This window comes from Camponotus vicinus, unplaced genomic scaffold, assembly GCF_025532165.1.
Source record: "Camponotus vicinus isolate PSW18456_S1 unplaced genomic scaffold, iyCamVici1.0 SCAF_3, whole genome shotgun sequence".
NCBI classification, from domain to species: Eukaryota; Metazoa; Arthropoda; class Insecta; order Hymenoptera; family Formicidae; genus Camponotus; species Camponotus vicinus.
Genome location: NW_028141967.1, coordinates 23,905,514 through 23,919,467, shown reverse-complemented (window position 1 = coordinate 23,919,467; position 13,954 = coordinate 23,905,514). Strand labels below are relative to the sequence as shown.

The window sequence follows — 13,954 nt, the reverse complement described above, 5'->3', positions numbered from 1 at the left end:
CTGCAATGATTATAATTGTTTTTCATTAATCATCTTGTTCCTTACATTTTTATTACATGATATAATCTTGTCGCACTTGTTTTTATAGATGTATAAATTATTGCCTTTACCTGTGTCTTCTTGTAATCTCTAGTTCGACTGTACCCTCTCTCACCGTCTTAAATAATTCGATGACTTCCTGATGCGTGCGTCCTTTCAAAATTTGCCCATTTAAACTCAAGATCTCATCGCCTGAAAATCAAAGAAATCTGTTTAATAAAATCATGGTTGTGATTAATAATAAATATCGAGAAATTGATGAAGAATGTATATGTGAGACTTTCCAGGAAAACCTGATGGTGCAACTAATAATCTGAATGATTAAAAAGCGATTCACGAGGCTGTCAATGACCTCGTGATGTTCTTGCAGGAGGATGCCGTTTGCACTCCTGCACTTACGCAAGCCGATCGGCTAGCAGCCCGTTACTCAAGTATGCGGTAAGGAGCGGCGGTCAACGAGGAAACCGCGATGCAAGCGTAAAAAGTGTCGGGCTTGGTTGAAATTCGAGACATGGGAACGCATCCAACGACCTCCCCAGAAGTGTTATCGGGGCATCAGCTTTCCATAGATGATATCTGATTATCCGCGAGTTGATTGAGAATAATTGACAGTTTCCTGTCTTTTATCGATATCTGATTATGATTTGTAACAAAAGTTTAGAAGGCTGTATAGAATATTGGAATAATATGGTATCAGGAAACACCACAGGCGCTGCCATTAACGCTACAACTATCGTCTTCCAATAAAAGAGAGAGAGAGAGAGAGAGACGAAAGAGAAAGAAAGATAAAAAAAAGACGAGGAGAAAAACGGTAGAATACCACGACTGTTTAGATATGCAAGCGACGTTGGCTGTCGGATTAAAGATTCGACAGCTGTCTGGCGCGATCCTCGCATCGTCGTGAATACGAGAACCGTCGAACGTGCGTTCGACGCGCATTCCCTTATCCCGCGACCGATAGCTTCCGAACGAAAAGTATTCGATAGGAGCGCGCCAGACTCTGCATTCCTTGAATTTCCAAGACATTAAGATCTCGTAATAAGTGCTGTACAATAAATGGACATTCGTCTAACATTTTTACTCAAGATTCTAATACTGAGCAGCAAAGAAACAAGAATGTATATGTTATATTAATTGAACTATATGTTATATTAATTGAACTATATGTTATATTAACTGAAAGATAAAGCGGCATGGAATAGATCGAAGTTTACCTTGAAACAACGATTTAGAAGTATCGGCCTGACCGCCAGGAAAGACCCTTCTCACGAAAATTCCCATGTCGCCGCGTGGGCTATCTCTGCCGCCAACGACACTAAAGCCCAGACTGGGTTTACCGTAACCCTTCTCGAACCTGGCCACGTGCTTTGTTAGATATTGTTGCGATTCCGTCACGAGTTCCGTGCCGCTATTCTTGATGTCTTTTTGATTTTTAGATGAATGCGCGGAAAGCGGCAGAAAATCGGGCCTCTTCCTCGATTGAAGCGACTCTGCACCGATGTCGGTTGCCTTCTTTTTCTTTTTCTTCGTCGTCTCCGTCACTGATGAGGAAGCGTGATTTGTTTCGGCGTCGATCAACGACATGTCGGAGAGATTCCTCGCGTTTTCCAGGTACTCATATTCTCCGGGTATAGTACTCGACGACGGATTCTCGTATACTTGTGGCATCGTCTCCTCATAAGCCGTCGTTAGTCGTATCGTGTTGCCGGTAAAGGACTTCAGAAACTCCTGAACTTCTTCGAGGCTTTCCAACGTTCGCAACTCCCTGCCCTCGACCTCAACGATCTCGTCGCCTAATCTCAACCTGCCGTCCCTGCGATCGAAATAATGATTCATCTTAGTTAGATAAAATTATTATTTATTTATTATTTATAATTTATTATTTATAATTTATTATTTATAATAGATAGCTAAATAATATGAAAAATATGCTGTTTATAAATTCCTCGCACATACCTGTGAGCAATACCATCGCTTTCGAGTTGTACGACGATATATCGCAGATCACCTAGTCTTTGCTGCGCCAATCGAATCCCTAGACTCTCCTTAGGATTCCTCTTGTGCAACTGTATCAGGCAACATCGCCGTACCCGTGTCAACGGCTGAATAATATCGCTCAGAAATCTCGTTTTATCCTGCTGTAATCTCATGCGATGAGGCGAGACGTCCAGCGCCTTCGCCGTGTTCGACAAGAGACTTAATCTATCCTCGCAATTTGGAAACTGAGTGTCCTCCAATCGCAACACGGCTTCCTCCTCGAAGGACGTCCCGTGAATGCTAGGCAGCATCCTTCCGGAACCGCTCCGGTGCCACCTGAGACCGTCGAGCCTCTCGATACTCATCCGAGAGATCGCGTCCGATCTGTTCTCCTCGCAATTTTGCCTGATTTTCCCAGCATCCTGATCTTGGCACTCGCTAGGCGTCGAGCTCCTTATCGGTTTTTCCGATTCCGAATCCATGACGCTGCTGGTATCGGAACTGCACTTGAGGCTCATTCCTTCATTCTCGGAAGCTACCACGGGCTCACCCCGTGGTCCATCGCTATCGTATCCGGATTCATTCGAACTGACGTAATGAGACGATAGTCTCTGCTCGCAACTTGACACGGAATTCCGCCGGTTGTTTCTAATAGCGGCCATCACATCGAGGTCCACGTTACAATTCTCCGAGGCAATCCCTAGCTCTATTTTACCGGTAAAGTCCACCTTGTCGCGTGCGGTGTCCTCGACGTGAAACTCAACATTTTCCCGAAGGGACAGTAAACTGCTGTCGAACAGGCTGTAGCAAGTCGCGATACCCTCCTGCTGAAAGCCGGCCTCGATTCGTTCGAGGCGGCTCGCATTCAGGCTGTACCTGTCGGCTTCGTATCTGCTGGAATTCCTTTGGAATTCCGCGCAAGAAGTTCGACTCGGTCGCGAAGTGTTCTCCCGATTCTTCGCGTTGTCACCTCGGCCAACGTATCCAACCCTGGATCTTTTCCGTCCAAGAGTAGTCGTACCGATGTACGAGTCCTCGATTTGTAGGGTCGGGAAATGCTCTTCCGAGACCGTCTTGAAGAGCCTCTCGTCCTTGGCGAACGACGAACCGTGACGCTCCTCCGGTAACACAGATAGCTTCGATCGCAAGAAAGCATACGGGAAGCTGGACTTTTTCGCCTCCTTCAAGTCGCAACTGCTGCTCTTCCTCATGAACGATTCATCCTTGGCTTGTCCGAGGTCGCAAGTACTGAAGCTCACCGAGGAGCCGCCCAGCGAATACGCGGAGGCGCAAGAAGCTTCGAAGATACTCTGCCCGTCGCTCCGATGACCCGCTAGGTCATCGCAAGACACCGTCTTATCTTTTCTCGCAGCTATTTGCAGGTCTATACCCTCCGAGGGATCGTCGCCCTTCACGTAGGTCGGACTATTGTTCAATTGACTGGTACTGCAGCTCCGGAATAAACTCTCCTTATCCGGTAGATTCGCTCTCTCCTCGATATTCTGAGATCTCCTGTTGGCTTTGGTCGAGTTGAGCATTCCGGTAGAACCCATCCGAATGAAGAACGACTTGAACGGAGACGGAGATCGGTTACAAACTGACGGTGACTTTCTGTTTACCTTTTCGTTCAAGTGCATCTGATTCAATTGCTGGATGTTATTGTTGCTGGTACAAGCATCGTTATTGTTGATGCTGTTATTGTTGACACTGTTGTGATCGGTACTATCAGATCTTTCCGTAATGGAACAGATGGTCTCGCGAGATCTAGTCCGCCGAAACGAGTCGATCTTCCTGCCCATCCTGCGACCCCAAACTCCTAGACCCGACACTATATAAAATAAAATAATATTAATGTCATCATTAATAATCTATTATATTTATATTAATAATCTATTATTGGGAGATATTTTTATTAATTAAAATATAATAAAATACGATAGTCTGCAGTTTGGTCTTTGAAAATTTTCGCATATTTTTAAACAGAGATATTTCAAACACTACATGTTAAATTTCTCGGTTATTTGATAATTATTATAATAATAAAAATATAATAAAAATATTTGATATGAAATAATAAAATATTTATCGTTGTTAATATTTAATAACATAATAAACATACTACAATTGTATATCATATTTATTTGTCAATTAACAAAAATAAAATTATGCAATAATTATCTGATAATGAGGGGACGGGTTTGCTTTACGCGCACCGCTCTTCGATGAGGACGGGCGAAAAGGTGGAAGGGAGTAAGACATTGAAATGGTAGCGTGCCATCACACACGCAAAACCCACGCGGGACGAAAAACCACCCGCGTTCGACATACGGTCGTTCTCGGGATTCGTGGTCTCCATATACGAGCTCGCGTAACAACGGTTCCGCGTAGTTTGGGACTACTTTTTCGAGGTGTCATCCCGGCTAACGGGCCCGTATCGTCGACACATCGGTTCTACATAACGAGAAACGATTAAAAGGCTGCTCTCGAGTATCGGACACATGTGTTTTGCGACCAAACGGTACAATGCGCGGGCACACAAAAGGCGATATATATGTAACTCTTATGTGTGTTGTATATATCATCTTTTATATAATATCATTTTTCAAAAATATTACTAATTTAAATTATTATGAAAAGATTATTATGAAAAGCAATAAATATAAAACACATCTTAAGCAAATGTATGCGTATGATTATATAATATGTATAAGTAATGCATTTTATATTAATTTAATTAATATTATAACATAATTTTTTTCTAAATCTGCTCATATGCAATTTTAAAATGTACGCAATTTTCAAGTTCAATCTCTTCTAAAAAATAAATTAGGATAAAACAATCTGAGTTAATGATACATTATCTGTCAAAATTTAAATTGATAATTATCTGTCAAAATTTAAATTGATAATTTCAATGACTTTTTCATTCGATTCCTTATACTTTGGAGAGGAATTGAAGTGTCGAGTAAACTTTCTATTGAAATATATAAACAGGAAGCAGCATTATCTTCAGTATTACTAAAGCAAGAGGTGAACGCAAATCGGTCGGCGTAGTTCGCGAGTATGTCGGAGCACGAAGCTCTAACGAGGCAAGCGCGCCGAGCGAGTGATTAGTGAAAGGATGCGATGTTTTCCTGGATTAGCGGTAATTCGCGGCCGTTCGGAACAGAAGCGAGATCGGCGATGTCGGCAGCGAGGCGACGCGCGGTGCTTTTTGTGCATCGCTGCATCCTCCTTCGAGCAGGAGGACATTGAAGTCACCGGAGCATGGAGTCCAGTTTTCAAAAAGAATAATACTCAGATCCGCTACACGATGATGTCGGCGTACCGTATTGTTCAAAAGTAGTAATTTGCAGCCGCTTTGGACTTGTGAACGCTTTCGCACGCGATACACGCTAGCGTTCACCGAATTCAGAACGTGTAATTTATTTATTTTTAAAACATAACACGTAAGATGATGTTTTTTCTATTGCGAATAGATGGCGAAGCGAAGATTACGCACGATATTAATCTCATTTCCTCTCGGAAAAAAATCTAGATTAATTCATTAAATCTAATCTTCACTAACTTTCGATTTGATTAGGTGAAAAAAAGAGATAATGATTTGAGTGAAATCGAAGGAAACGGGATACATAATTAATGAAGCGCGATAAGGCATCAAATTGATTTCACCGCCGAGATACATAAATAAACATCATCATCGAGACGACTTACCTCGCTGTTTACCCGGATCGTGCTCGACGATGAAGGCCGGCACCGCTGTAACCGTCTGATAATCAGCCTCGATGACATCCTGCTGACTGTCCTGTTTCGCTTCGAGCAACGTCTGCATCGCGTCAGCATCGCCGCAGCTCCTCCGCGTATACTTGGACCTGGAGATTTTCAGCAAGTTCGCAGCGTTCAGATCCTGATTGTTGTCACGCGGCATCGAAGTCCCCGACAGTTCGTCCAGCGGAACCGTGGGACTCGCCAAAGAGAGGGCAACATCATCGGCGCTGTGGCGTCTCGATTTTGACAAGCGTTTAAACATCTTATCTGACTGAAAAGAAATTATTTAATTCAATTGCAAATATTTAATTTAAATTTAATTTAATTAAAAAAATTATATTGCAATAATTTTACACGAATTAAACGTGTAATTATTTATTAAATTAAATATCGTAGATTTGATCTAAGGGGAGGACGAGTGTACATTAATTTCTTATAACGAGTAAAAAAAAATAAAAGATGTTGCGAATGTATACGATGCGGTGGACGATTGAGTGTAAAACAAAGAATCACTTATGTTGCGCGTCGAAAAGAAATGCGAGAGAGACTCGTTACAAAGTATGTAATTGCCGATGCAACGCGACGATGTCTCTCCGCAAGTTTCCAAGTACGATTTACCGTTCGATGTCTGACGATCGGTATTCGGCAAACGTTTTTGCGGCCGCGAAAAGATACGGCGGATCTTTCATTTATCGCCGACTAATGGCATCCGTCGGGAGTCTTTCAGAAGAGAAACCGACCTACCGCCAATCAGGATAATTGTGATATCGGACAGAAATATGACACCGTAATATTATTCACTAATATAATACGATGTAGTTGTCAATTCCCTTCGTGATTTTATAGCGTCTATTAAATAAGCAGTTGCCAGTTTTAACGATCTTATAAGTAATATTGAGTTCATCATCGAGAATGTACTCGGGAGAAAAGAGACGGAGAAAAACAGAGAGAGCGGAATTAACTTCTCTCGCGATCGGTCGTCACGAGAGAGAAAAGGCCGCCTGTTATTATTTATTTTTTTCCTCGTCAAGGTTCCCGGATTTCAGTCTCATGCTCTCGTGGTGACGTGATGATTTGCGCACACAGGTAAAAAGATGGACGTTATCGCGCATCTTGGCGCTTCTATTTTCTATCGTCTCTCGCGTCGCCTTCACTTTTCAATTTTTCTCTCCTCGTCGTATTATTATTCCCGATCATCATTGTTACCATCGTAATTTAACGTCATAGATAAATAAATGCTGCGAAAGTGTCTCCACACACGAGGCTCGATAGGCGTGAAATTTATGCATCCTTCATCATTTCTGTTTCTACTAAATCTAATACGTAACTATCCCGTACTGACACTTCATGCTCTATGTATCGGGTACTAAATCCAATAATTTATTCCTGTCTTCTTATTCTCGCGGATTCCCGTTATTATCAGCCGCCTGAAATGTCCATAATATGTAAAATCGACAAGGAGAGGAGCGAAGATTGCGTCGAAGACTGCGGTCGCGAAAAATGCGCGGGCGAAATAAGCAACTTTACGATACACGCTGTGAGGCTGGAGAAAGTCTCGCGTGTGCAGAAACTGCATGCTCGCATGCATCTTGGCAGTCGAATATTGCATTATTTCACGTAATGCCATAGCCACGTAGACACGACGATGCTGCATCAGCTTTTGGACAGCATCATCGGCGCGGAAGAGGAAAGATTGACCGACATTCCTGATTTCACCTCACTTGACAGCTGGTACTTTCTATCGCTCCTATGCCAGAATCGTCGGGTGTCCTTGCAATAAATACACATACGTATGTCATAATTTGTACGTGTGACAAAGATAGATTGTTGATTAGAATCTGCATTTCCTATTCGATCTGAAATTGCGTGTCCTTTATTATTGGATTATACAGGGTGTTTTTTAATAAGTGCGAAAAATTTTAAGAGATTCTTTGTCGAAAATTAAGGGAGGGTTTTTCATATAAACATATACTCCTGCATTCCTCCCTGTGGAGTTACACTCCTCCAAAAATGGAGGTAAAAATTATGTTTTCATTTTTTTCTTAAATTTAGAACAAGTTAAAGAAATGAAATTAAGTGGATATTTTCTACTAATAAAAAGGTTACTTATTAATATTTTTTTCATCCTCCCGTATTGTTATAGGGGGTTGAAACTAGCAACTCCTATTTAATTTTTTATTAGAACTTTTTAATGGACCGGAATATGATCATCTAAAAATATGCATTAAAAAGTTTGATTTATTTAGAAATTTTTTTATTTCTTTTATTTTTTCCATAAAATCAGTAGTTTTCAAGAAAAAAAATTAAATACGTTATCGTGCACAGCACAATGCTAAATAGCATAGGTTTCGAATTTCGAGAAGTTAAATTTTAAAATAAAAATAAAATTATAGTAAATGTTGGGAAAATTGGAACAAAAACAAAATTATATACTAATTATATACAAAATTATATATTATATAACAAAATTATAATAAAAACCTAATTTTTATCCCTATTTTTGGAGGAGTGTAACTCCACAGGAAGAGATGTAGGAGTATATGTTTTTTATTGTAGGAGTTTATGTTGAATATATGTTGAATATATGTTTATATGAAAAATCCCTCTTAATTTTCGACAAAGAATCATCTCTTAAAATTTTTCACACTTATTAAAAAACACTCTGTATATCTTATGTAATATAATTTCTTTCTTAATTTTATATATGCATAATATCGTACATATATTAGAAAAGATTAGATTCTCCTTTCATCGACGTTGCGCTCTTCGTAAAACACGCGGGACAAATTTGCATTTCATGAGCTGCACTTCCGCGACGAGCGTCGTGTCATGCAGATACATTAGGAGAACCCGGGGGTACTTCCGGTGTATACACGAGCGATTAAGTTCTCAATGCAGAGTCTCTACAGCGAAACAAAAAGAGACGTATGTGTGACGAGTGGACGACACCGGAGAATAGCATGCGTGATGCAACATGTATCATCTTCTCTGAGCATACACGCGCTATTTGCTCTGTTTGCATCTGTCTAAAATTTAAAACTTCCTGAGCGATAAACGACATTTCCTTAGGAATCTTGTCGAAGATAAATCGCTCAGAGCATAAATGTGCAGTATAAATAAATGTATAATTGATAATACGATGCTATTAATTTTGCTCCTATTTTCTGCATCCGGCATAATAATTCGCGTCTGACAAATGATCATTCGCTTAGATGCATCAGGGAAAGGTATTATCGATGGCACGTTATTCGACTCGCTACTCTAGAGAGTTATACTTTTGTACACCATGTACGGAGTTTGCGTTTTATTACTGGTTTATGTCCGTCGTTATGTAGGTACAACGTACGCTACATCTATGTCTTGCATATGCTCCGTTATGACTTCTGCTTCCGCGACTTTTTATTCGTGACAGCGTCGAGTCAGAAGCTATGATCGGGAAAATGTGTCGAGCGTGATAAATGACTGCGTCGTATAAAAATACTTCCTTCGTTTCTATTTTCAACAGAAAACAACCTAGTTTGATTTTCTCTGAAACAATATTTGGATTCGTGCAAGCAACTAACGTGAATTTAATCGTACGATCTGCAGGATGTATCAAAATATTACATGGACAAAGGGATAAATTGAAAATAAAGATATTAAAGAAAAAAAATATAAAAAAGGAAAAAAGAAAAAGCTCTGAGTGAATCTTCCATTAAAATTTGTTTTTGGAAGCACAATTAATTAATTATAAATAATTATATATAAAACAAGCATACAATTTTACCCCGCTATAATGAATATCTTGTACTAGTCTCTGTCAAAAAAAATAATAAAACTTATAGCGCGATTATGATCTAAACATAAATTGACAATTTTGAAGTGGGATTTTTCTGAAGCTCCTTGATGAAGGAAAATTGGCCGAGAGGATGTTTTATTCAAAGAAGATCGATCTTCGTCGATGGCCTGCGAGTACATCAGGACGCACACGTGCTGGTCACCAACAGACCGCTTCATTTACTCCTGCTGTATCACAGGTGTTGTATTACATTGTCCACGTACAAGCGAATAACGAGAGGCCAACGGAAGGGTATCGGATGTTGCACGGCATAAGGGCGACGTTACGAGGGCTTATTCCTCGTTTTTCGAGGAAGTTTAGTCCTCGATAAATATCGACTGTCTTGGCTCCAATACTCCCTTGCATTCGACTGGCGGGATAGCTTCAATAAATATGTAAATTTTTACCCTTTTTCTTTTCACGTCTCATATCTTTTGTTATAAAATCTCAAGGATAAGAAAGTCAAAATCTTTTTTTTTCAATTAATTTTGATTAAACTTTAAATCAAGGAAAATATAATTTAATTTTTCTCAATAAAATTGTATATAAAAATAATTTTATTTTAATAAATACATATGTAGATTTTTACCTTTTTTCTTTCTCACGTCTCATATCTTTTGATATAAAATCTCAAGGATAAGAAAGTCAAAATCTTTTTTTTTTCAATTAATTTTGATTAAACTTTAAATCAAGGAAAATATAATTTAATTTTTCTCAATAAAATTGTATATAAAAATAATTGTATTTTAATAAATACATATGTAGATTTTTACCCTTTTCCTTTATCATATCTTTTAATATAAAATCTCAAGGATAAGAAAGTCAAAATCTTTTTCTTTCAATTAATTTTGATTAAACTTTAAATCAAGGAAAATATAATTTAATTTTTCTCAATAAAATTGTATATAAAAATAATTTTTAACCGTGTATGAGATGCATATATGTTGAAATATGATGAGGAAATAAAAGTAATAACAGAGTGTTTCCTGATTTTATTTGAAAATTCCACAATTCGTAAGATGTTTAATTTCGAGAATTAAAAACGAGTGAGGAAGATTCGGTACTTTCGTTGAACTCCGGTTGGAGAGACACTATGTAAATGTCGGGACATCTCGTAGGGACATATAAAACGAGTTTATTACGTTATCTGATCCAACTCATAGTACGCGCAGACAAAGATATATAATTCGCGTTAAAGATCAAAATGCTAATAATACACCCGTTACGCTTTCCACGGTCATCCTTGCTTTTATATCTCCATAAAACGTCGGAGGTAGCGTTTTGCCAAGAGATTCCGCGTAACAGCGCGGTCCGTGTCGTAATGTCCGCTACGGTACGCTTCGTGCACGATGTAATTTTCGAAACGATTAAAGCCTTGTTATCCTGACTCGTGTCCAAAGAACGCGCGCTCCGGCTGCGTGCGGTTCTAAATAGACACGCGGAAAAATGTCAGCGTGGTATCGAGCGTCTCGCGCGAGCGAGCTCGACGCTTTGTACCGTAATGTCAGGAATTCCCTACCGGATGGATTTTCGACGGAAATCGAACATCTAGAGAGACGTGAGTTCCGCGTTTCGTTTCGGCTATTAAAATGCTGATAATTGGGTTTACTGCCTTGTCTTTACACTCTCCGGCGCAGAATGATCAACGCGTACTTCCTGTTTAGACCGTCTCCCACTCACGTCTTTCATTTGATTCTCGCGTGAGAGCAGAGATTTTATAATGTTTTTATAACGTTAAGCCATTAAAAATTAAAATATTCCGAGATAAAAATTTTATTACGGATAAAATAATCTTTTAGTATCCAAGATATATATAAGGTGTTTCTTAATAAGTGCGAAAAATTTTAGAAGATGATTCTTTGTCGAAAATTAAGCGGGGTTTTTCATATAAACATATATTCCTACATCCTTTCCTGTGGAGTTACATTTCTTCAAAAATGGGGGTAACAATTAGGTTTTTATTTTTTAGGTTTTTAGGTTTTTATTATAATTTTGTTTTTGTTTTTAATTTTCCTAACATTTATTCTAATTTTATTTTTATTTTAAAATTTAACTTCTCGTAATTCGAAACCTATGCTATTTAGCATTCTGCTGTGCGCGATAACGTATTTTATTTTTTTTCTTGAAAACTACTGATTTTATAAAACAAATAAAAGAAATAAAAAAGTTTCTAAATAAGTCAAACTTTTTAATGCATATTTTTAGATCATATTCCGGCTCATTAAAAAGTTCTAATAAAAAATTAAATAGGTGTTGTTAGTTTCATCCCCTTATAACAATACGGGTGGATGAAAAAAATATTAATAAATAACCTTTTTACTAGTAAAAAATATCCACTTAATTTCATTTCTTTAACTTGTTCTAAATTTAAGAAAAAAATGAAAACAATTTTTACCCTCATTTTTGGAGGAGTGTAATTCCACAGGGATGTATCCCCTTAATTTTCGACAAAGAATCATCTCCTAAAATTTTTCGCACTTATTAAGAAACACTCTGTATATATAAATCCTGGCATATCCGATGAAAAGAGAATTCTCGTAAAAGAAATTCGATGCAAATCAGCGATTCGAGAATGACACGTTTCTAGGATATGGAAATACATAAAATTGCACAAATATATCGTGAAAGTATGACAGTGTCCCCTCAACTGGCAATCTTTTTTTTCTTTTTACACTACCGGTGGGTAGTGTGTCGCGGTTAGATGACCTCGCTTTCAAAGAGAAAAGCCCATCAAAGATTTACAATAGAAACTGATGGTATATTCCGCATTTATTATCATGTCCATTATTATCACCAATATCCGCGTTCAAAGGTGCCTCTTTTTCTATCTGGTACATCTCTCTCTCTCTCTCTTAAACATGTAACATATAAAAATATTCTCTCGATTATTATATTATCGCCCCAAAGATTGTTGCTATAAATTCTGTTTTAAAAATTAGATTTACGAGTTTGAGTAAAGTTTTAAATGAGAAAGTATATTGAAAACCAATGATTATTCAATAGAAATTACATCGACATTAATTTCTCGTTTTCACGAATTTGTTCGACAAACATAATCTTCCGTCAATATATAATATTTTCTTTCAACACTACCTTGACACCTGTTGTTGGGTAAAGTCTCGACAGTACTCTAAGTACTCGGTGTTGCTAGGACATGAACAATAGGCGTGAAGCATTTACGACGAAAGATAAAGACGTATTTTCACCGTCTGCGAATAACCCTTCCTCCTCTTCTTCTCGAGCCTCTACTTTCTTACGCGCATCTGGATCCACAGCAGCGGCTTACGTACATATAATCGTCGTATAAGGTAGAGGGTAGTCGACGCCTTAGATGGCTTGAGATACAGCGACGGAGGCCGGACTGCAACTTGGTCAAGCCTAGGCAAAAACTAGGATAGGCCTAGCTGACTCCCGGTACCGCGGGACGACCGCGACGTAGAGAAAAACGCAGCGGTCACATGGTGGCGTGAAGGGGTGAGGGGGGAGGGGCAGAGAGAGAAAGAGAGAGGTGTGCAAAGAGAGGCTTCTGCCTACGTGTGTACGTGCGTATGCGTGCGTGCACGCACGTACAGAAGGGAAACCGGGAGAGGATGCGAAGAGAGAGAAAGAGAGAGAGAGACTAGACCTTGGAAGGAGAGAAGCAAATACTGCCGGGATAGGTATATTCAGCGTAGTCGACCGGACAGTGCACTGAACTTGGCAAGAAGTCCAAGGTTGCATGGCTTAATGATCTAGTTTCTTCAACAGAGATGTGATTCACCATTTTATGCATTCGCTCGTCGCGGCCCTTTTCCGCCGATATTTCCGCAGTTGGACGCGTGAAAAGTAGCTTGTGAAGAGAAAAACGCAATCATCTCACCTAAAAATACATACTCGAACACGACCCACAGGTGGAATCTGCTCGTCGCAAAAACTCGGTTCTTACCTAAGATTGCTCGAGGGCGAAAGCAAGGAAGGCCGCGTCCGAAACATTTAATCAACTGTGCTCTCGATTACGACAGCTCTCTTGAAAAGAGAAGAACGAGATTTCTCCAAAAGAGAAGAAATATATTAAAATGTAGAATAGATAAATTTTTTTATTTAAAATTGCACGTTAAAAAATCGAGAGGAAAAGTCGACACAAGTGATTAAAGCGTTGCTCGAAAATGAAATACTTCTCAAAATCCGATCGTACAATACTCAGCATTGTTTATTTTTATCAAAGATTTCACATCTTCTTTTCGCGAAACCAGTCTGAGAATGTCAGGGCCATATTTACGTGATGATGCAATTTTTCTAGACGCATATCGCGTCGTCGGCAGAATCTTAAATTGCAAAACTGTCGCATGACTGATCTGCAATCTCATGCAAGGA

General features: G+C 39.0%; 1 protein-coding gene across 2 annotated transcripts in view; it reads right to left on the bottom strand.

Moving 5' to 3' along the window:
- LOC145967811 (uncharacterized) overlaps window positions 1-13,954 on the bottom strand; it is a 34,372-nt gene that overhangs the window by 802 nt on the left and 19,616 nt on the right. For both annotated transcript variants that reach the window (XM_083092784.1, XM_083092785.1), the window contains 4 exons: window positions 5,731-6,055; window positions 1,996-3,844; window positions 1,254-1,852; window positions 111-231 (listed from right to left, as the gene is read on the bottom strand). In XM_083092784.1, the coding sequence (XP_082948910.1) occupies window positions 111-231; window positions 1,254-1,852; window positions 1,996-3,844; window positions 5,731-6,046 (2,885 nt within the window). In that variant the 5' untranslated portion in view covers window positions 6,047-6,055. The remainder of the gene's footprint in view (window positions 1-110; window positions 232-1,253; window positions 1,853-1,995; window positions 3,845-5,730; window positions 6,056-13,954) is intronic.